General features: G+C 40.4%; 1 protein-coding gene across 1 annotated transcript in view; it reads left to right on the top strand.

Annotated features, from left to right (window-relative positions):
• Positions 1-25,495, top strand: part of DZANK1 (double zinc ribbon and ankyrin repeat domains 1) — a 1,792,612-nt gene that overhangs the window by 1,476,285 nt on the left and 290,832 nt on the right. The window contains exon 18 of the mRNA XM_044056983.1: positions 23,801-23,881. Coding sequence (XP_043912918.1) covers positions 23,801-23,881 — 81 coding nt within the window. The remainder of the gene's footprint in view (positions 1-23,800; positions 23,882-25,495) is intronic.

Raw genomic sequence — 25,495 nt, 5'->3', positions numbered from 1 at the left:
CCAGCATATGATTTGGTACAAAATATTCCCTTTTTGTGGGGTCATGACAAAATGAGATACTTGGGAATCTTATTGAAGTGGGATATTGAACAAGCAGCTAAAGAAACATCAGAATAAATTATTTGAAAGATTGCTTGTAAAATAAGACTATGGGAGCTGTTATTTATGGACATTGACAATAAGATACAAGTGATTAACATGTTTTTCGTCTTGACTTGTTCCTTATGTATTTCAGACCTTTTTGTATCTATCAGGAGATCAGATATGGAAGAACATGAAAAAGTAAATTAAGGATTTATGTCTTTTAGATAATAAAAGAGAAAGAACTAATACTAATAAAGTTACAGAGTGATTAGGGGCTAGTAGACTTGCAGGCACACTACAAGGCCATATAGCTTAGTTTAACATATTTGACTTTGAACTCCAACTATATGACCAAATGGAAGTACATGATAAGCATTGTGCCATAAGGTAAACATAAGACCACAAATGGACATTTGGGCAGATTTAGGGTAGAAATATAAAGACCATTGTGTACACAAATGATTAAGCTTGCAGTCACTTTAAATTATGTTAGATCTTGGAAAAATAGACCACCACCTATAGGCAATATCATATGTCACAATAAGAAGGAAACAAAAGGAAGTGTATTGAATATTGGGAAAAGAAAGAAAGAAGAAACAACTGAGATTTTAGGAGATGATAAAGGGGGAATGAAGCTAAAAATTGAGGAAAGATATCCGGATGCTGGATAATAAATTTGCTAAACCACAAACAGTAGATTTTATAACTGAGATCAGAAAAGAGTAATAAATAGAAGTTATAAGGCAGTATTAGATCTCAAAAGATAATACATAATACAATTAAAAATGATGTGGAGCGAACAATTAAACAGATATTACAGATGGTGAATGGAGGGAAATATGTCTAACCCCTAGCTGTGTAACTACATGAAGAAAATTTAGAATATTCATTGGAGATATTTTCATAAACATTTCTGTACTCCACATACTACCAGGGGCTTGGCTTCATATATGGCTTTTTGGAAAGGATTAGACTCCAGAAGTATTCTGGAAGCAGCAACTTGGTACTCGGTTCATACTTTTGCAAAGCACTATAAAGTAGATTCCCTTTCAAGGTCTAGAATAGGCTTTGCTGCGACCCTTCCCACTTCATCTGCCAGTTCTAAGCTGTGGTAATCTACCCATATAGCTTATGCTTAAGCTGACTAATGGTTTGAATGCATGGAAGGTACACTAAAGCTTTTGGAAGTTGGCTGGCTATTATATCCTATGCAGGATATAACCCATGTAGCTTAGTTTACTGCGACAGTGAACATTCAAACATCTACTGTTATGGTCAGTTTACTTACACAATTCTACTTCCCCCTTCTCATCCACCTAGCCTGGGGCAGTTACCAAAATTTTAATCATACAGTGGGCCTACTCAGATAGGATAAAGGTATGTTTTATTCACCTCAATATTCTGAAGTTACACATGATTATTTGGATGATAGTTTTTTGAGAATGTGCAACAGGTATTATCATATTTGGCAAAATGGAAGAGATTTTTCTAGGTGGTGCCATAACAGAGACCAGACCCCAACCCATGCAGGGATACTTTTGGTACTCCTCTACCTGTGTGAACTGCTCAGATCTGATGCTTCCATCAAAATACATCTCTTGGGCATATATGCCTATCTGACATTAGATCCCCCTTCTTCTTTATTTTAAGTAAAGTAATTTGTGAAAAGGTTTTAATGCCTTTGACCACCTAGAAATCAGGTGGCTCCTTCCTGGGATCTTAATATTGTATTGGAAAAGCTAACCTTTCTCCATTTGAACTTGCAGCTAGCTCTTCCCTAAAGTTCTTCACTTGAAAGACAGCCTTACTTATTTTACTGACTTCAGCTAGATGAGAATCTGAGGTGCAAGTCCTCATGTTGAGTTAGCCATTTTTGGTTTTTCATAAATAGTGACTCTTGGAACTAATCTTTTATATAGGCCTAAAATAGTTTCTGAAGTTCTTTTAAATCAGTCTTTTAGTCTGTGTTTCTCTCCCCAGCCTAAGTATAGAGAATAAAGAATCCTGCATTCTCTGGATTTGCATAGATAACTCAAATAGTATTTGGATAACACCCCCCGAATGTTAGGGTGCACTCCACTAGAGCTGTGGCTACTTCTGGAGTCTTTTGGGAAGAGGTGGACTGTAGAGCTGTTCTAGACGTGGTATATTGGTCCTCTGTGCACACTTTTACTAAACACTACAATATTGACTTCTTTTTTCCAGAATCAGAATAGGGATAACTAAATCTATTCTTCAAGGTCTCTTAACTGTAGTCCTGATTCCTCCACCCTTTCTGACTAAGCTTTGGCAATCATCCCATATAGCTACATGCTACTGCAAAAGTGATCTAATAATGAACATAGTGCAGTTGCGTAAGTAAACTTACCATAGCAGTAGATGTCCAAATAGGTCAATGTTGCAGTTCTAACACCCCCTCCACCCCACTATTTGTCTCCCTATTATTTATCCTGGCTAGGATTGAGTCCCAGATATTGTGCCCCCCCTTGTTTCTGGTATGATGTAAATTGTCATTTTTTGACTTAGGAGAATATGACATTTCCTTTAGCTACAGCCTTCCTAGGCAAGAAAACTTTGAATATTGATGCCCATAAATGCTCTTTATATCAGCTTACCCTTGTGATCCATCAGACATACATCAAGCTAAGAAGGTGCCCAAAAGCTCTAGTGTGCTGTCTAGACAACCAGTATATTTGACAGGATATATATCCTATGTAGCTATAACAGGGAACATGGACAAGGTCAACAGGCCTCGATGCTTTGCCAGAGATGTCCTTCACCTGTCACCACTGGGTTTCCAGATCCTGGCCAAGGCTCTCGCCTCCCCCATTGTGCCTATTTTAGGCAATGACCCAAAGACAAACCTTCCAACTTAAAACAGCTGTCAAAAAGCAAATTGAAGGTCATGCTACTTAACGCTAGGAGCCTTAACCTGAAATGGACTCAATGGAGGCCCTCCTTGCACTGGAAGATGCTAATGTTTGTGCGGTCACAGAGACTTGGTTCAGAGTTGCGGAGAGCACCCCTGCCTTACCAGGCTATACCTCATTCCACACATTCTGACCCTAAAATTAGGTCAGGAATACTAAGGATGGTGGTGTCTCTATCTTCATAAATGATAGGCACCCCTCCAGAGTGGTTTGCCAGCATGATGTACTGGAACTACTCCAGGTACAACTGACAGTTGGCAAGACACCCATCCAAGTTATAGCTAGTTATAGTTCATGACTCAGGACACCCACTCCTCTTACCTGGATCTACTTGACTCCATTAAGGTCCCTAACACCCTGATCCTTGGTGACTTCAACTACCCCACCATAGACCGGGTGAACTATTCTTGCACTAATGCACTCTCTCAATGATTCCTTGACTTCATCAGTTTTAATGCACTAGACCAGCTCATTTCATACCCTACAAAGGGAGATAACATTCTGGACTTGGTTCTTACCAACATGGGTGACCGATGCACCACTCCCATAGTATGTTCTTTCCCTGGTGAGATCAGATCATCAGACTGTCTCGTTCAAAGTTTCTCTCCCACTTAACCCCCACCCCAGCCATAATCAAGCTAAAAAAAACTTCTCAAAAACTGACTACAACCTCCTAAGGAAGGGTATCTGTGGCGTCACACCACCGCCCCCCTCAGAGGATGCAGACAACTATACTGAACAGTACGTCAGTGCGGTATACAAGCATCTGTACAACTGCATGGACTCAGCCATACCCAATAGAACTAAAACCTGCTCCTCAAAGAAACACAAACCTGTTTGTTGGGCATCCTGTATCAACAAGCTTTACAACAAAAGGAAGAAATTGTTGTCCAAGGTTAAAAGTGAACAAATTCCAAATTGGAAAAACTCCCTCCTTAGCCTCAACAAGCAAATTAGATCACTAGTGAAAATCTCCAAGGGAAATTATGAATCAAAACTAGCCTCCATAACAAAGTGAAACCATAAAGTCGTCTTCAGTTACGTCAGGAACCTCCATGGCAAAGCCCTAGTTTGTTCAGAATTAGTACTTAACAGTATCAGTTACATTGTTCCTGTTGATTTAGCCAACCTGCTAGCAGAATGGTTCAGTACAAATCTCTCCCCCTGTCCCCCCCAAAGGCCCTTTTGACATCCCTGATACTTGTCCTGCACCTCAGATCTCCATAGAGCAAGTATTACAGGCCCTATCCAAGGCAAAGAACACAGCTTCCATGGGACCTTATAGTATCCCAGGATGTATTCTGCACCATCTCCAGCAAGAACTGGATTCTCCATTGAACACCCTATTCAACCACAGCCTAAGTACTGGCTTCATTCCAGCAGAGTGGAGAACTGCCTTTGTCATCTCCTTGCAAAAAGGTGGTGCCACTACTGACCCTGGAAACTATCACCCCATTAGCTTGACAAGTGTGATCTGTAAAGCTGAGGAGCATATTATTATGGATCTCATAAACAAGGACATAGGCAATCTGAAAGCACTTGACCCCCACCCAGTTTGGATTTGTCAAGGGCAGATCTTGCCTGTTGAACCTGGTTGACTTTTTTGATACTGTCACCAAGGCCATGGATGAGGTGAAGTCAGTACATACAGCTTACCTTGACTTAGCCAAAGCCTTTGACAGAATCTCCCACTTGAGCATTATTGAAAAGCTAACACAACTTGGTGTAAATCCCTATCTCATCAGCTGTGTGGCAAGCTGGCTCACTGACAGGACCCTCAAAGTCAAAATAGGCACCTCCACCTCCGATAGCATACCTGTCACTAGCAGACTTCCCCAGGGATATGTCCTGAGAGCCCTACTGTTTGGCATCTATTTCTCAGAGGTCCAGGCAAAGACAAAAAGCCTGTGGCTGGCCAAGTTTGTAGACGACTGTAAGTTGGGTGCAGTCATTGACTCCCTAAATGATGATAACATACTGCAAGAGGATCTCACAACAACTAATGACTGGTGCCAAAGTCATGGCCTCAAGCTAAATGCAAAAAAATATATCATCATACCATTCAGCAAAAACACGACCCCTATTGATTACCACATCAACAGCAACCCCCTAAGCACACAACCTGTGGTGAGAGACCTGGGCACTCAGGTTGATAACCTCACATTCGACCATCATGTAGTGGCAGTGGTCAGAAAAGCCTTTTGCTTGGTTCATCTCATAAGTAAAGGGATTGCATCCAGAAAAAAGGAGGTTATTACCACTCTATACTCCTTCCTCATTAGACCAATAATTGAGTATAATGCCCCGTTTGGGGTATACCTCTCCAAACATCTGCACCAACTGGAAAGGCCACTGAAATACCTCACAAAAAGAATCCATGGCCTCCAACACCTGTCCTATGCAGTATGCAGACAGGCTCAAATCACTATCACTCTACTTGGTATCATACACATTGCTCAGGGGTGATCTGTGTCTCACCTACAAGGCAATCTCAGACCCTGTCCTACTAGAGATGCTCCATATCAGAGGCAACAGGTGCTGATTGAGATTTCTTTTTGGGGATAAACTCTTGGCTAGGCTTGGAAGTGCCCCAGGGCCATTAGCCTAGTAACCTCCTATGACCCTGTGAACTATTCAAACATCTACTAATTTGGTAAGTTTACTTATACATCTGTACTTTATAATTCAGTCTGGCATAACTACATGCTGTCATTTAAATTCTAGACAGTGGATATAATCTGAACTTTGACTGCAAGACTGTAAACTTTTTTTTACTTTCTTTCTCTTTTTTTCAGTGTCTCTCACATGTATGTTTTTCCTTTTTTAAATTAAGTGCCAGGTTTGGCAGACACTAATTTATAGGTTAACTACTGACTGCTTCAAGCTTTTAAACACAATGAATACTTCTGAAATTCTTTTATAAATATGACACTCTAGCCAATGTCACATACTGTAATAAGTGTCCTGCTTTAAATATCATGGGTATTATTCTTTTCCAAAGAAAGTGCCATGCTTCCCATACCATATCATGCTATGCTGTATTCAGACAAGTGTGTGAGGAAAAGGTTGCACAGCAGCACAGTTTTCTCCCACAGAAATACTTGCTTCCTCATGTTACCTTCATTCTTTTTTTTAGTTCAGCCGTTTTTTGTGCTATTTGAAAAAGTTGCAACCATGAACCGTGCAGTGTACAGTATTATTTTTCACAGATTTAACTCATTCACTCCGGAGCAGCTCAGAAAAAGCTACCTGCTTAATTCCACCATAGGAACAACAGTGCAGCCTGAGCTCATTTGCAGAAAATCCATTTCTAATACCATACAGAAAACAAATGTTCATAACTCTTTAACTATAAGAGCTAGACTAAAAATGTAAATGCGAAAGTTGTTCAGCAGAAACTGACATTTCCAACAGTGTAAATGTTGATAGTGCGTAACAAAAGTCATTATTAAATATTTGACAAGGAACGTTGATATTGTGCATATTTTTTACCTTTTTGGAAAAGCAAAGCACAATATCTTGGTCAATGTACCATGTAGACCCATACAATTTGTATTCAATTTGTTAGTATGAATGTCAGCTTTAAAATGATGCCTTAACCATTACTGTGTGATGCTCCTTTATGGAGATATTCACAGAAACATGATTAATATAATATTTCTCATAATTGATAAAGCATAATATCTCATCACCTGTAACATACAGAGGCTACATATCAGTGTAGAAGTTGTGCGTCTCAATGTCAGCTTCAAAATGATGCATCACTTGTGTGACCACCATGCTCCCTTGCAAAGATATGGGCATAATAATGAGAAGTATTGTAAATATATAATTTTCATAATCCTACGAAACTAAACAAACTGTGATGTCTATATATATGTACAGTGCACAGGCATAGTTCTTTTACCATGTTGTAAGGAGTAACACTGTCTTCAGAATGAGGTATTACTTGGCACACTGACAAATTTATTTACCAAATTGCAAATTTATTTACCAAAATATGAAAAAAAATCATAATTTCCATAACCTAACTCCATAATAAATTTTGATATCTGCACGTGTACAACATACACGCACAATTCTTTTACCATGTTGGAGCCAGCAATACTGTCGTCAAAATGAGGTATTACTTAGCACATTTAGATTTACCAAAATATGAAAAAAGTCATAATTTCCATAACCTAAGTCTGAAACAAACTTTGATATCTACATATGTGTATAACATACAGGCACAATTCTTTTCCCATGTTGGAACTATCAATACTGTCTTCAAAACGAGGTATTACTTAGCACATTCAGATGCTCCATTACAAAGTTATTTACCAAAATATGAAAAAAAATCATCATTTCCATAACCTGAGTCCTAACAAAACCAATATCTGTACATGTGTATAGCATTCAGAACCAGTTGTTTTACCATGTAGACACATATGATTGCATTCTTGGAGTAGCCAACATACTGCTGAATGGGTACATGTAAAGAGAAAAAGTAAGGTAAGGACCACCACTCCACTAATGAACCCAGGACAGGTATGGACTTCAGTGGCAGGCAAGGCCATCTGATCTGTCCAATAGCTGTGCTGGCTACCCACTCAGACAGCTGATACCACTGCAGTCTCACGACCTCCTTCAGTGTCAGCAGTCTGCCTTACCTATGCCTTTTCTCTTTACATGTGTCCATTCAGCAATGAACCTAAGGGATCAAGTTCTGTATTAGCAAGCCCTTCCTGTCATCTAAACTCTACTCGTGCCTGATAAAAGCAGACTAAAAACAGAAGTATTGCAGGATGGTCAATGACATATTAGATTGTACGTGTGGTAGCACTCTCCTAAAACAGTTGTTCTTTCTCAGCATCCTCACCAGCTCCTTACCACAGTTATTTGCCAAACTCAGATAAATATATTTTACACAACACATTTCATAATAGAGTTTTGCTTACTATACTGGTTCTACCTTTTCATGGGTGTTTTCCATTCTTCTCACAAGCTGCATGTTACCAATTCTGCATAGCTCTCCTCGCACCATTGTGGAGGTCAGTCAAGAACAATGAAATGCCCTCCTCAGTTAGGTGAACGCCATCCCTTCTGAACAGGTGAACATCTTCCACGGTGATGCTGTCATGGCAGATTGTAGATCCATTGACCCTGTGCATCAAGCCATGCATGAACCCATATTGTAAATGTCTGGCCGTGTGAGCTGCCCGTTGACTGTTTGCTGTTTTCCATATCTGTCAAGGAATTATATCAGACCACACAAAATGACAATGTGGCCACCACAACTGCAGGTGTTCAAAAATTGCTGTCATTTGAAACCGTAGCCTTCCGAGTGGTTGACTGATGACATCATTCCCTCCAATGTGCAGCACAAGAATGTCAGGCTCAGGGTAGATGGAACACTTCTCTTCCAACAACTGCAGTACTCCGCTCCAATGCATACCTCTTCTTGCAATCCAGTATACCTTCACACTGGATGTGGGGAAGCTCAAGTTGTACTGGTTTCAGTTTCAGAGGCATGGCTGGCAGCCTAGTGAATGTAGGAATGGCCACATACCCACACTCTCACTTGTTGTTCTCCTAGTCATGAAACCATGTCAGTGTCAGAAGGTGGACAAACCTGCACAGGAAAGAAACTGCAAATGGATTACAACTGATGTTTGACAGATGTATTGGAAGACTACATATATATGTATATCATATGAATTACCTGGTTAGCCCATCAAAATCTTCCATCCTAGCCAAAGGGGCAGTATTTTTTGCATTATCATGTTCTAATACATGTTAGTGTGGAGTGCAGAGACATTCATTATCATTCAGTAGAAATACTGTATCATTATAATTCAGTCAAAATAGTATAACACTTGGATGTTACTGAGCCCTTCCTCCTACCACCTAATTTCCACCTATGACTGACAAAGCTTGGAAATATGCCCAGCTACTGAGTATAAGCAGAAGTACAGTAATACAAGCAGAAATGGCAAACTTATCTGGTTTATCCATGTAAGAATTAGCCACAAAAGTAATAATTCCAGTTATCGCATCTGACCATCACTCTGGTTACAGTAAGACCCATCCATTTTCCTCAATGCAGTATGTGCATATTGTTAACAGATAATAAATTATTCTTGAAAGCTGGATACATAAACAAAAAATTATAACAACCATCACTGAAACCTGAGCTATAGATAACCTATACTTGTTACACCGTATCTGTATTACGATCTTCAGCAGTCAGACCATGTATGCACAATCACTTCCCTGGTACACAAATTAATTTTTCCCCTACCAACATCTTCATTACTACATGTTATACACATGTCCCTAAATGAAGCATTCACTCAAATGACCCCTTCAGGAAAATGTTGAGATACGCACAATCACCAAAATTATGTGCAAGTACATTATGTATATACATATACACACATATGCACAAATATATATATATATATATATATATATATATATATATATATATATGTGAGTGTGTGTGTGTGTTTATGTGTAGCAAGAAAACAAATCAGGGGTTTAGGAGGGTAGGCAGTTGATTAAGAATGAGAGGGGTTGCTTGCAATGACTCCAAGCAGAAAAAAAACACAACCTGGCTTGTGCATTCATCAAAGTGATAATGACTTCATCTTATAGGTTCATAGGTTCATAGGTTCATACTAGGCTATCTGCCCGAGGGCATTTATAAGCCTAGCCCATTGTTTTGTGGCTTACGCCACCCCTTTAGTATGGGGAACTACACCCATTATTTTGCTGTGCCTCTGTCGAGCAGTGACACTGAGGTAATTCCTGGGGCATATCTGCGATCTCCCATCCATTGGTCAAGATTTCTCTTGAACAAGGCCAGCGAGGTGCTCTGCCTCACATGTACCGGGATTTTGTTCCACAGCATAGGGAGTCTTTGGGTGATGAATCTATCCCTCCAGCACGTCCTATTAATAGCCGTGTCGAGGTTTAAGTCTCCCGCCCTTCTGGCTCTGATGGATCTAGATTTTTTGAGGTGAAGCATATTCATCAAATCTGGGTTTGACATGGCCTTGTATGTTAGGCAAAGGTCACCTCTGAGCAAGCGTGACTGAATAGAGCTGGAGTTCTTTCAGTCGGGCAGCATAGGACAGATTTTTGAGACCCTTTATCCTTTTGGTGAGGAACTTTTGTGGCCTCTCCAGCTGCTGCAAGTGCGGGTCAGATACATTCAATGGGGCATTGTACTCAATCATTGGTCTGATGAGTGATGAGTAAAGGGAGACTATGACCTCCCTTGATCTAGATGAGAATCCCTTCATGATAAGGTGGGCAATGTAGAAGGACTTCCTAACTACTTTAGCTACATGGGTGTCGAATGACAGACTACTATCAACCTGGGTCCCCAGGTCCCTGATAACTTCTTCTGTGCTCAGTGGATTGCCACCTATTTGGTAGCTAGTAACCTTGTTTTTCCCGAAGGGTATGACTATGCATTTTGGCATTTAACTTTAGGCCGTGGCTCTGGCACCAGTTATCCGCTTCTGTGAGACCCTTCTGAAGGATATCTGTGTCAGATGTGTTTTCTACTATGGCCAGTTTGCAGTCATCTGCAAACTTTGTCAGCCATAACCCTCCTGTGTTTGCTTGTACTGAAAAGTAGATGCCAAACAAGAGTGGGCCCAGGACTGAGCCCTGTGGGACACCACTTGTGACAGGCTTTGAGTCTGACATGGCGCCAGCAACTCTGACCCTGTGGGTTCTGTCACTCAGCCAGTTTGCAACCCATCTTGTGATGTATGGGTTAACATTTAAGCTGATGAGTTTTTCAATGATACCCGAGTGGGGTATTGTATCGAAGGCCTTAGCCAGATCGAGGTAGGCTGTATGGACTGCCTTTCCCGCATCAATGGCTTTGGTGACTGTTTCAAAAGTCAACCAAGTTTAAAAGGCATGATCTGCCTTTGACAAAGCCAAACTGGGTTGGATCCAAAGTCTGCAAATTCCCTATGTCTTTATTTATGAGGTCCATTATGATCCTCTCCATGGCTTTGCATATAAGGCTTGTCAAGCTAATGGGCCGGTAATTTCCAGGGTCTGTGGAGGCACCGCCTTTGTGAAGTGGGACCACAGTTGCAGTGCGCCACCCCTGGATGCATCCAGAGGTAAGACTTTGATTAAACAGCTGTCCTAGCTGTGGGTTTAATTCCTCATTGAGTTCGTGGAGCACACAGCCGGGGACACCATCGGGTCCCATGGATGCTGTGTTTTTGCTTTGGAGAGAGCAGTTCTCACTTGGGCTGGAGATGTTTGGGGGCTGCACTCATTTGGTATAGATATCTCTCCTTTGGGGGAGGGGAGAAGTTTGCACTGAACCTGTCAGCCAGTATGTTGGCAATGTCTGTAGGATCAGTAATCTTCACATCATTTGAACTAGTTCTGAGCATATCTGGGAGTTTCCTCCTAGGTTTCTAACATAGCTAAAGAAGGCCTTATGATTGGCTTTTGAGTCTTTAGCTATTTTTCTCTCGAAATTTGCTTTGGATGATTTTATGAGAGCTCTTAGTTTTTTACTTATAGTGATCAAGGGTGTCTTACCTTTTAAGGATTTTGCTCTATCTTGTAGTAGCTTCCTCCTTTTGTTGTAGAGTTTGTTTATGGCTGGGGTCCACCAGACTGGACGCTTGCCTTTGGTACAAAGAGTCTTTGTTTTGCTTGGGATTGCCTTATCCATGCAGTCCTGCAGGTGCTGGTAGAAGGCGTTTGTAAGTGATTCAGCGGCTTGAGTATTGTTTTCCGGGCCTGAAAGGAGACCACACTAGTCTTTAGAAGTGTGAAGTCGGCTTTGAGAAGTTCTTTACTGTGGTCTTTTATTTCAGGTGGGGGTGGGATGAGGACCTCCAGCGAGATTAGTTTGTGATCTGATCTCACCAGTGAGGGGTATACTTCGGTGTTGAACATTGTGCTCCCATGTTCGTGATGATGAGATCAAGTATGTTATCTCCTCTTGTGGGGATGGTGACTAGTTGTTCCATGGCATTTGAGTTTATGAATTCCAGGAACTTTTGGGCTAGGGTGTTTGGGCTTGAGTAGTGTTCCCAGTCTATATTAGGGTAATTGAAGTCACCTAGTATGATGGTGTTTGGTGATACATTTATCCCTCTAGTGTTTTCAGGAAGGCCATGTGAGTTTCCTGAGTTTGTGAGGGTGGCCTGTAACATGCTACAATTTGCAGAGCAGTCTTGCCTATGGTTAATTGCACCTGGATGGTCTCCGATGCATCGTGCGTTGCCACCAGTCTTGAGGTGTGGGTGTCCTTGATGAATATGGATACCTCCTTTCTTGGTATTGTCCGGATTTTGGGATGATATGAGGTAAAACCTGATAGCTGGGGTGCTCTCAGGAGCCTTGAACCAGGTTTCTGTCACAGCACAGACATCGATGTTCTCCATACTGAGAAGGGCCTCGAAAGTGGCATTTTGAGATTTAGACTTCTGGCATTGAGCAGCATTACCCTTAGTTTTTTCCTTTTTGTGTTCTAGGGTGGTAGGTTTAGAATTTGAGCCTTGCCTAAAAAGGCACTATGGGGTGGCAAGAGCCTTTGCCAATATCCGAATCCCAGGGTGACAGGTGCGCAGCGTGGCTTGTCCAGCATGTCATCCCAGGCAGACAGATACTGGATCCCCTTTGAATGACACCAGTGTTTAAGCCAATTGTTAAAGCTGATCATCTTATCTCTGTATTGTGGCATCATTCTTGGTGAAGGTAGGATACTGCTCAAGGTCAGGGTCATACCTGCCTGGGCTACATAATCAGAGAGCTCCTCAATGTCTCTTTTCATGTAGTCCAAGGAGGTCGTTTACACCAGCGTGAACAATGACTGAGTCATATTTGTACCTGCTGTTGAGAGACCTGAGTGCTTGCGTTATGTGGCAGATTCTAGCGCCCGACAGGCAGCTTACTGTGACCTTCTCCTTACTCAGTCTGGTGAGCGGGACATCAGTGTGTCTGACTATGGAGTCACCAATGACTAGTGTGTCTGGCATTGTGTTTGGCCTTAAGGGCTGTGACTGTTTGACACTCTGACTGTGAGGTCTATGTGTTGCGGGTGTTGTGTTCTGAGGTGGTGGTTGTTTGGGTGTCTGCTTTGGTGGCCTCTGCTGTTTTGGTAGATTTTTGATCAGAGCCTCCGAGTATGTCTTTGTGTGTTTATGTGTATGATTTGAGGTTGTAATGGTACTATGTGAGACTGGGTCTATAGTGTGTGTGGTAACCTTCTCCTCCTGACTGGTCTTGCCAGTCCTATGTTGAGAGAGCTCAGCCTCCAGTTTGGCCGTATAGTTGCATCTCTCACATGTATTTGTGTTTTGTGGGAGGAGGAAAGGGTTGTCTGTGTACATGAGGCAATTGAAACATTGCCTCAATATTCCCAGGTTCACCAGCTGAGCAGGAGTGGACACTGGCAACTGATCCCTCGACATGCTAGAAGGGTAGACGAAAAACTTTAAAAAAAGATTCCGGGGGACGTGGGTGACCGAGAAATGGGGGGGTTGCCTTTTTGGGGTACTATCTATGACAAGAGTGCCGTATCAAGGTAATAAGTACTGTAGGAGCAAGTGCTAGGTTTAATAGATAGAGAATAGTCTACTTGGAGTCAAGTAGAGTTGATCTTTTATGTATGAATAACAGTGACAGCAGCTGAGACTTTTCCCAGAAAGTGATAATGACTCAGTGCCATATTGTAAATGCATGTACTGCTAGTGTGATAATGACCTTCCTTTCATTACTGCAAAGGTATGCAAGCTGAGACACAGGTGATAATTGCTGCAGATAACCTGCTGAGTAGGCATTCATTATATTACACTGTGCAGCTGTTATATAACACAGACTCAGTATCATCAGTATGGAGAAGACCCGAGTCATTCATTCAAATAGTATAACAGTTAGAAATTACTGAGCCCTTCCTCCCACCTAAATTCCACACATGACTGACAATGCCAGGAGAAATGCACACAAAATATGGTAGCTCCATGTTGTCAGTAGTCACCTAGTGATAACCTTTATCTCACTCAGGCAGTATAATCACAAATAGAATAATAGAATTCTACAAGCAGAAGTGATGTATCCCAATGTAATTTGCAGACTGACTTTCTATATGTTCCCAGTAACCTCTCCAGTTGTTTGCATTCTGTATTCACAGGCACCAGATGACACAAATTTGCCCAGCAGTCACTTCAGCAGTGAGATCATGTATGTACAAGCACTTCCCTGATACACAATGAATTATTTCCCCAAGCAACATCTTCATAATTATGTCCAGATATACATGCAACCAAACTTGAAATGTTTCCAAAAACGAGCCTTTCTAGTATGTGCTACCACCAGCATGAACACTTCACCCAAGCAACCCCTTCAGTAGAATGTTGAGGTATGCACAATGTCCAAAATTGCATGCTTCCCCAAATGAAATGTCTGTAAGATTTGCTAGTATTAAACCACCAAAATGAAGCATTCACCCACACCACCCCTTCAATATAATGTATGCACAGGCGCCAGAATGAAAGATTTCCCCGAAACAACTGTTCAGTAACAATTCCTGGTATGTACAACCACCAAAAAGGAAAAAATGCAGAAACAAACACCTAATGAGCAGTGACTGCTTCCGCAGTCTGTCCTACTATGCACAAGCACCATAATGCAACATTTCCATCGACAACCCCTTCAGCAACCCTTCCAAGTATGCACCAGAACCAGCATGAAACATTCCCCCCAATGACCTCTTCATTAGTATAGCCAGGTATACACAAGCTTTAAATTGAAAATTTTGCCTCGAGACCCCTTCAGTAGTACATCCAAGTATGCACAAGCACCAAAATGAAACATTTGCCACATGAAACCAAAATGAAACACGTTGGGAGGTGTTGGCTGCTATTAACCATGCATAAACACCCGAAAATAGCAAGACTGAATGAAGCAGGGACCACCCGAACAAGTCTGTGTTGTAGTTATAAAAAAAAAAAAAAAACAAGAAGACCTGCCTAAAAAAAACCCCAAAAAACAGGAACATGATTCCAAGGCAGTGCACACTGTGAAAGTAAGAAAAAGACTGCAAATGGATCAGCAGGTTTGCAATGGTGTCAACATGTATATTTAATGAGTCATATTACAATTCTTTGTCTACATCACAAAATCCTATGGACAACTAAAGTAAAAACATTCTCATGTGCATCTCGCTTCCAAAGCAATTGTTTATACTCACTAGGTCACTGGACACTTTTCAGTGGAGACACGAAGAGGTACCCATACTGACTAAGGGAAATTGGGCCATGGCACCACAGAAAGTACTGTAGATTTTATCATAACAGTAGATGTCCGTCTCTTCAGTGTTATAGTATTCATAACATAAAGGATGAATGCAGCACTGAAGCTCAAACTTGAGACAGAGAGAGAAGTAAGGTTACCGTGAAGTTTAGTACATGGCAATGTTGGGGATATTCTAAGTGATAGCTGCAAGTAAATCAGTCAACCTGCCAAACATTAACTAATTGCTAAACACAATGTAGGTTCACTGAAAGGTCGCAGCTTGGAAGTGGATGACATAATGGTAAGAAGGTAGGTGGACATCTACATTGGATTTTTAACCAAGAAAATTCAGGGTCTACAGCACGTCATACACTGACAGACTGAAGTCACTGTCAGTGTATTCAGTAGCATACAAACTACTTACAGGAGACTTGTGCCAGGCCTACAGAGCAATCTTGGATCTAAACATAATGGAAATGCTGTACATCTGCAAGTCAGATGGGACAAGGGTCACTTAGCCTGGCCTTAGACATAAATAGGACCTGCTGGAGCGACAGATATGTCTCTCAGAGGTTGCCACTCCTCTGGAATAAGCTACATGTTCACATCAAACAAAGCCCCTCTATAACTCTAAGTGTAGCTTAGATGACTGGATGAGAAACTAAATTCCTGCCAGAGATTTCACTGATGACCCATTTATTTTTATTTTATTTTTATTTTATTTGCAGTTGGTTAACCAGGATAGTCCACTGGGCCAATAAGAACCCGTTTTCAATGGAGTCCTGGGGAGAAAAGCTCCAAAACAAAGGTTACAAAAAGATTACAGCAGTTTACAATTTCATTCATTTGTAGGTTCAAGACAAATCTTCAAAACAACGGTTACAAAAAGATTACAGCAGTTTACAATTTCAATCATTTGTAGGTTCAAGACAAAACAAAGATTAAGCAGTTACGATGCAATTTAGGTATGGGCAGTTGTTGCTAACTAAGATTTCAAGTTTAGGTAAGATCCTTTTGTATTAACTTTCTCTACTATTATATTGCGCACACACTGGCTGGCTTACAAAGACCTTCAGATCAATAGCCCAGAAACCACCTATGAACTTAGGAACTATACAGTTTTAAATCAGCCACAAGAAGAAGATGAGAAGTCTGTACAACCACCAAATGTATGCACAAGCACCAGAATGAAAGATTTACCCAAACCGACCCTTCAGTAACTTTTCCTGGTATGTACAAACACCAACATGAGATATTCCCCAAAGCGAACCCCTTATGTGCAGATAGATAATTGCTGCACATTACCTGTTGAGTGAACATTCATTATATTCTGGGTACATACAGGTGTAATATAAGATTGTGCCATTTTATCAGTACATACAATCCCATTTTTATTGCATTCAGTCCAGAACTCAGAAAAACAAAAGAAGAATAAAAAGCAGACTCTTCTAAAATCACTAACTGGATTCATTTTTTGTATGCAGTTTACCATAATATTTACAACGGATAGAAGACATTTTACTAAAATAGTCTGATATTGAAAAAAATATTACTAGTCCTGTTCTGGTAACTAAAAAATTTGACCAGCCCTGTTGTAGCACTGTAAGTAACTAATGATATTGTAGGATCTATTCTACAAATCCCTTTTCAAATGTAGAGTGGTAAGATGGTTCACAGTCTCAGACACACTGATTATGCTTATCATTGGTGTAAAACAAGGATACTTGTCTCATGACCATGCATGCATGCATATGCTCTTTGATTCACCTAAATGATTGTGTTAAATTATATTACTTATATAATACAGCACCGCTTGTCAGAGTGTGTTTCAAATTTGTAGTTTTGAACATTTGTCTAGTAAGCAATGAAACAACAGACATTAATAATGAAACGCACAGACAGTAATCTAGTCTTTGACCATCACATGTCTACACTAGTGAGGAAATCATTCTATGTTTTGCAGTGTACAAACAAAGGTAAGCCATCTAGGTCCAAGGAAATCAGTGTTCCACTGTATTTGGCATGCATCAGACCTGGCGAGTGCAATGCCCCCTTTAGTACATAACTAACCAGTCATATCCAACAAGTGGAACATCCAGTTTCTCAGTAAAAGAACACAGGTCATAGTTCTGACATATTCACAAAACACACAGCATCACAATTACCCATTCTAAAGACTTAAACCTTGATTGGAGTATAAATAGGACCTGCTGGAGAGACAAGTATGTATCCCAGAGACTACGGCTTCTCTGGAACAGGCTCCCCACCCATGTGAAGCAGAAATTCACCCTGGGTTTGTGCCCCAAATCTATGACAGACAGAGGCAGACAGTAATGTCCAAACTAACAGATCCTGCCACACAACTTCTAGGAACTTCCTTGACATATCCTCTCCTAATTAATGCCCATGCAGCAATATCCTAGACCTGGTCATTACCAACATGGGAAACCGGTGTTCCACACCAGAGGTCAATTCCTCATTGGTCAGATCCGACCACAAGCTAATCAGCCTAGACATCCACATCCCACCCCAGCCCCAATTAGGGAAACCATCGTAAAAAACTTCTCAAAAGCCAACTTCACACTTCTTAAGACAGATGTGGCAAACTTCATGACACCCATGCAGACGGACAATAGAGGTATGACTGCCGAATCCTACACAAATGCACTTTATAAGCACTTACACGAGTGTATGGATCATGCTATCCCTAATAGAACCAAGATGTTATCCTCTAAAAAAAGGAAGCCAGTCTGGTGGACCTCTGCCATAAACAAACTCTACAACAGAAGAAAGAAACTGTTGCAAAAAAGAGTGAAATCCCATGACTGGAGGAACTCTCTGGTCAACCTCAGTAAGAAGCTGAGATCCCTCATAAAATCCTCCAAAGCTAGTTATGAAAACAAAATTGCCATTGACTCTAAAGACAACCACAAAGCATTCTATAGCTATGTCAAGAATCTAAATGGGAACACTCAGATCTGCTCTGAGTTACAGCATAATGGCACTAAATATACAGAACCAACTGATATTGCCAACATCCTAGCAGATAGGTTCAGTGCTAACTTTACCCCCCTCTCACCCCCTAGAGGGCCCATCTCTATACCTGAAGAATGCAAAGTTCCTATAATCACGGCTGCACAGGTAAAAAACACACTCTCCAAAGCCAAGAACACAGCATCTATGGGACCTGACAATATCCCAGGCTGCATTCTACACGAACTACAGAATGAACTGGCACCCTACCTAAGTACCATGTTCAATCATAGCCTCACCTCAGGCTTTGTACCCACTGAATGGTGCACTGCGACAGTTATCCCACTCCACAAAGGGGGAGCCATGACGGACCCCGGGAACTACCGCCCCATTAGCCTGACGAGCCTGGTCTGCAAGGCCATGGAACATATCATCATGGAACTCATAAACAAAGACATTCGTAATCTCCAAACTCTGGACCCTACACAGTTTGGATTTGTAAAAGGCAAATCATGTCTCCTAAACCTGATTGACTTCTTTGAAGCAGTCACCAAAGCCATAGATCAGGGTAAAATGGTTCACGCAGCTTATCTAGATCTCGCCAAGGCTTTCAACACCATCCCCCACTCTGGAATTATAGATAAGCTCACTAAACTAGGTATAAATCCCTATGTCACAAGATGGGTTGCCAACTGGCTCACGGACAGAACCCACACTGTGAAAGTAGCGGATTCCAAATCCGACATCAGACCAGTGACAAGTGGAGTACCACAGGGTTCAGTCCTGGGTCCTCTCCTGTTTGGTATCTACTTCTCTGAAGTGCAGGCCAACACAGAAGGTCTTTGGCTAACAAAGTTTGCAGATGACTGCAAACTAGGAGCCATAATCGAAACTCCTAACGATGTGAACAAACTACAAAAGGGCCTCAATGAGACAGATACCTGGTGTCAAAGCCATGGCCTGAAGCTCAATGCCAAAAAGTGTATTGTCATCCCTTTTGGTAAAAACTCTGTACCCATGAACTACTACATAGCTGGTAGTCTACTTAATGCCGAAAATGTGATGAGACCTTGGGACACAGGTGGACAGTAGTCTCTCCTTTGATAATCACATCACCACAGTGGTCAGAAAATCCTTCTACGTGGCTCATCTCATCACAAAAGGATTCTCATCCAGAAAAAAAGAGGTCATTGTTCCCCTCTACTCATCACTCATTAGATCCATTATAGAGTACAACACCCCTTTTGGTATGTACCTCACAAGACATCTACAACAACTGGAAAGACCACAGAAATACCTCACAAAGAGGATTACTGGCCTCAAACATATGCCCTATGCAGACCGTCTCAAAAAACTACAGCTTTACTCCATCGCATATCGCCTACTCAGGGGCGATCTCTGCCTAACATACAAAGCTATGTCAAACCCAGAGCTGTTGGACATGCTCCACTTAAAGAAATCCCAATCCCTCCGAGCTACACGCTCTAGGGACCTTAACCTTGTCACCACAATAAACAGAACATGCTGGAGGGATAGATTCCTGTCCCAGAGACTTCCCATACTCTGGAACAGACTACCTATCTATGTCAAACAGAGCTCCTCATTAGCATTCCTCAAGAAAAATCTTGATGATTGGATGGGAAATGGGAAATTCACCCCGGGGATCACTTCTGTGGCTCTGCTCGACAGGGGCACAGGAAAATAATTTTCTTGGGTGGCGAAAGCCAGGGCACATTTTTTGGCTAGGCTTGTATGGGCCCTAAGGCCGATAGCCTAGTACCTACCTATGACAGATTACACTAACTGCTCTACAAAGTATAATTAACTACAGTACAAAGTATAATTGAGAAAGTCAACTCAATAAGAAACAGTGTCAGCCCTTGCTTTTCCAAAAGCCCTCTTTCTTCCTCCCTTTCCTGTAAGATATACCACCTACATACACATACACACATATTACTAAGACAAGTCCGCCCTGGGCCAAACGGGCAATGCAGACGCCAAGTAAGTGTCACTAATACATGTCAGTTCATACAACACAGCACAGACGGCTAAAACTCTGTTCCATTAGTAACATAAGTCATCCTGTAGTCATTAGTCTTATGACAAAGTTAATTAAACAATCCAAATGAAGTTACAGACAAAAATCTTCCCTACCCTGTACCCTACAAATATGAACTTCCTGAAGTACATGCAGGTGTTGCCCCAATAGTATACACACCTCAACCTCCAGTACCACAAAAAATGCAAATGATTAATTGCAAGTTTTCCTACAGTGATACATGTGAGTATCAACAACCACTGCAATCAAAATTTTTGCATAATGTATTATCTATTTGCTATTAATTTGAACAAATATTAGTATCCATTTACATGCTTTGGAAGGTATATATCTGCCTTCAAAAAAAAAACACTAAAGATACCACATTTCTAACTGACTACTATAGAAGAAAAAAAAAACAAGCACCCCCTTTTTACTATAGCAACAGGCACTCATAACTGAAATACTACAGTCAGTGAAAACAGCAAGCGAGCCACACACATGGGCACCAAGTCATTATGCAGTAACCACGTTTAAATGTACAGTATCTTTCAGAAGGTTTACACTAGAAACTAAAAGTTTATAATTTTGAATGCATTCCTTCAATCTTTTTAGTCTTATATTTCATTTCACTAGTAGTCATTCCGCAAAAAAACAAAACACAGTACAAGAATGAAAGAAATGGAATGTTACATTCCGCGGTGAAAGAAGGAATAATAGGTTTGTGTGACAACATATATACAGACACAGGTGTGAGTGACCAGTTCTTTTTAAGTGTCTCAACTTGGATCTTACTGTCACTATTAAGGCTTCACAGATAATCAACTTACCTAGCTTAATTGGTGTAAGAATTCTAAGGGAGTTCAGTACATGGCTATGGTGGTCAGAACAAGCCTGTCTATGTTCAGTATTAATATAATACTGTCAGTCTTGGTCTGAAATGCAGCTGACATTAATGCCTCAGTCACACAAATGCATATTTTTAAAACTGCCACCCCCTGCACTTCTGTCCTTTCTAAATAGTTGGCATTGAAGAAGCAAGCCGTCCATGTTTTGTTTCCAGTAACTGATGCACTTACTATCAAGAAATTTAATTATTGACCAGATTCCATTTAGAGCAAGAAAGCACAATCATTTTTTTTAAATATTGCCACGCAAGTAAATGTCATTATTTTCTAACATTAGTCTGCCAGACTTGCACGGTAAAATGACATATTTATTAAGTGTGCACGAGGAGTCATTTAAAATAATGCAACGGCTGTATTAATATATTACCAATGAAGATATGACGAGTAATTTAGACTTGTATCCCTTTGCCCCTTCTGTTTAGCTAGTCTCATCAGTGGCCTCAAGTACAGAATGCTTCGTAACAATCAATAAACGAGATGGTTACAGTTTCGTAATGCATAGCATGTGAACTGAACATAAATGTGCCCGCTGACCTAACATCTGAAATCATTCACCTGTCGTTCAGCCTGTTTATTATTACAAATTCAATTATTTTCTTTTTTAATGCACTACAGAAAACTGTTAGACTAGATTACTTAACTTCACACATGCTCTTGAGGGACATCCCTTATTGCTAATTTTTTTGGTTGGACTCGACCAACAGTAGTATGGTACATAAACAAGTAGGTCAGAACCTGACACTTCTGCTGAGTTTGGGAATGAGGTGTATCTTTACTTCACTTCCTAGTAGCGATGCACACAACAAGGACATCCATGCATGGGAAGGCAAAAAAAAAAATATATATATATATATATATATATATATATATATATATATATATATATAAATGCTTACTGGAAGAAACAAAAAAGGCAGTTGTTGCGCAAAGCTGAACAGAAACTGCATGTAGTGTGATAAGTGAAATCCTTGAGTGCCGAAAAAAATAGAGGATCCAGTAGCAGATGTAAAAAGAAAGAAAATATCTGCTGTTGGACCCTCTTTTTATTTGGAAAAAAGCAAAGGAAATTTAGGTTGGGGGTGGAGGTGCTGTGCAAGTGGTGACTTGGATTGCAAGAATCTGATTGGCTGCCAATACTTGCTTTATCAGGAACTTTTAAACTGTATTGTCTGCTACAACTTTAATGTGACCATAATGTAAAAACACGCTGAATTGTAGCTATAGAATGTAAACTACACATTCAGTTATGATTTCAGCGTTTTTTACATTAAGGGGAAGTACAAATCTGCATGACAGTTTGTCTTGCTTGTGGAAGGCACTCTGGGGGGTGGGGGGTAATGGCTTGAAATTTGTATCTTCTCATGGCTCGCTCGGGTTTAAGCACACAGGCGCCATGAGAAGGTACTCGGGGTTAGACTTTGCTTTTATTTAGTTACACATTTTCATATTGTTTATCTTCATTCACCCATGGTCCAGTCAGCAGAATGTTTGGCTAGGCAGTCTATTAGTGTTGAGAACAGTATCTGATGTTTCATGTTTTAATTTGGGTCTGAACAGTGGCCCAGAACTAACCAAGAAGTATAGGGCTGCACAGGAGTCATTGACTCTTACCACAGTCAACTTTATGATAATGCACTTCTGGATGAAGTTACACATTTTTCAATAGAAGCTGGGTATTGATCCTTAACCATTAACACATTGTAATATTATGTGTCATTGAGAGAGAGTCCAATGTTCCTTTATAAGAGAAGGTTTGTAATAAATTCTTATAAATTACAGGTTGATAGATATTGCATAAGCTCCATATTTGTAACCTGAGGTTCTGTCTGACCTCGATAACTGAAGAATTTCCACAGAATATGTGAACCATAGAATGTTAAAAAGAATTAGGCTATGCTGAAATAATTTCCATGGAGACAGGGTACTTTTTCTAGTCCATTCAGTATATGGGAAATTATTGCAGTTGCCATAGACCTTTATGGATATAGTACAGGAAAACAAATGTTGCATCATTAAATACCATGAAGTTCAGGTCAGTGGTGGAGAGGGAAAGAGCCCTGTCTATGACACATGCATCCAAATTTCACTTAGCAGCCTTAGCAATGGAAGAGACATGACCTGGGAAGAGGAGTGAAGAGTCTGAGCCCTCTTGCCTCTCCCAGAAGAACAGTTAGGGTGTTCATGTCTGCACACACTCTCCATGATAGAAACACAGTGGTGTCCAGGCTTTTGTGGGGGTGCTGCCTGCATAGGGTCATAGCCTTGGTTGCATCACAAGCAGAGACGTGGAAATTATATTTTGAACCTGGTGCATGCCTCCATATAGACATTATAGTCATGCATGCATGAGTGTTAGGGATTAATACTAAATGACTAGTCCTAAGCAACATAAAAGCTCCCACTATTAGTTGCTTAGCTGCACCCTTTGAGGAACAAATGGGTGAGATGAGCATCCAGAGAGGGGAAATATTTGATGGTTGGGAAGGAGGTTAAAAGTTTCATTTCCAGGCAAGGGTTTTCTGACATTAAGAAAGATAAAAAAAAGTATATGTGATTTGGCAGGTCTTTTACAATGTGGCCTTTTTCTAACATTTTAGCCTGATGACAGACTGTTACTGAAAGAAGTGGGGCCAAATGGTGGAGGAAGAATTTCAATGGTACAACAGCTACTGGATGAAGTAAGTATAGGAGCCTTGACAATGCTTTTACTATGAATGAATAAATAAGTAAAATGAGATGAGAGACCGGACTGGATCCAGAATGATTTTATAGCCATTAGTACAGCAGTGTTGTAGAATCAAGATTTTTAGATTTATAGAAAAAAAATGTGGTGGCACGATTGAAAGTAATATATATGTAAAAAAGCTTGGTACAGTTTCTATATTTGTTAAATGTATGCACTTAAATGCAACTCTGCCCCCCCCCAAAAAAAAATACATAAGTGATTTGACAAGTCATTCAGTCTTTCATTTTCTAAGGGCAAAGCTTAGGTCATGCACATTCATTTTTTTCATTCAGATGATTCTGCCAGAAACTTTGGCATTAAGTTATAAATGACTTTGCAGTACATATATTAGAGCAAACAGCTGTTGGATTTTTTTTCTGTTTTATTTGTTTTTTTACCACTTGTTATTTAATACCACCCAAATTTGTAAATAAATGAAAATGTAATTTTTTTCTGTTTTATTTATTTTTTCCACTGTTTAAAACATCATCTTAGTTTGGCACCATTTCATTTGCTGCTGCTCAGTTAGTGTGTTTTATAAGTTCTGACTATGGCATTTTTAGCCACTGTTCAAGCACAAAGGAAATTAAAACTCATCATTAAAATCTTAAACCTACATAGTTACATTTACCAGAGTTTAGAAATCTGTGGTTAAAAGTTATCTGAATTTTCACTGCAGGTTTACAAAAATATTTTTGAGTGAAAGTCATTAACTAGGCAGGGTTAAGTTATGACACCTGTTCAGTTAGTTAGAATTTGATCTTTTGAAGTTCCTATGTGGTTACTAGACTATCAGCCTGAGAGCCATTTTAAGCCTAGTCAGGCTTACCCATATTTACCAAAATATTGCTAACGCGAAGAATTTTATAAGTTACAATGTGGACTTGTACACATCAAGTTTTCACAGGCTGTTCCTGTCCATTAGAGACATATGTGCCAAACCGGGTAAATTTCCAATTTCCAGTCCATTGTTCCAAGTTACATGTGAATATGGTTAAGGTTGAGCTTTGCTTCACATGGATGGGAAGCCTGTTTCACTGAAAGGGGTAATCTTTGAGACACACAAATGTGTTCCCCAATACAAGGTTTAGGTCCTTTGAATAGGTATTTTTGATGCTGTTTGTTTTATAGATATGCAACAAATCCATAAGTGTGGGCTCTGAGGATGCTTTATAGTCTAGGCATACATATGTAGCATTTTATACGAGACCAAGTACAGGGATAAGGCTTTGAGACAGTCTCCACAGGACTTGTTGTTTACTCCTTATATTCTTTTTTTAAGAACCTCTGTGGTCTCTCAAATTGTTTCAAGTGCCTAGTCAGATACATGTAGAAGGGTGCACTGTACTCTATGACTGATCTGATGAGAGCCAAGTACAATGGAACAATGACCTCCTTGGACTTGGATGTCATACCGTTACTTATAAGTTGTGCAGCATAGAATGATTTTATCACCATAGACACATGGTGGTCAAAGGTCAAGATAGTGTCAGCATGCATTCCCAATCCCTGACCACTGGATCTACTTTTAGGGGTGTATTATCAATATGCTAAATTTCCAGGGGTG

Source organism: Protopterus annectens, chromosome 1.part2 (genome assembly GCF_019279795.1).
Source record: "Protopterus annectens isolate FY-2018-M chromosome 1.part2, PAN1.0, whole genome shotgun sequence".
Taxonomy (NCBI): domain Eukaryota; kingdom Metazoa; phylum Chordata; order Ceratodontiformes; family Protopteridae; genus Protopterus; species Protopterus annectens.
Note: the sequence above shows the minus strand (reverse complement) of the source record. Positions and strands in the feature narration are given on the sequence as shown.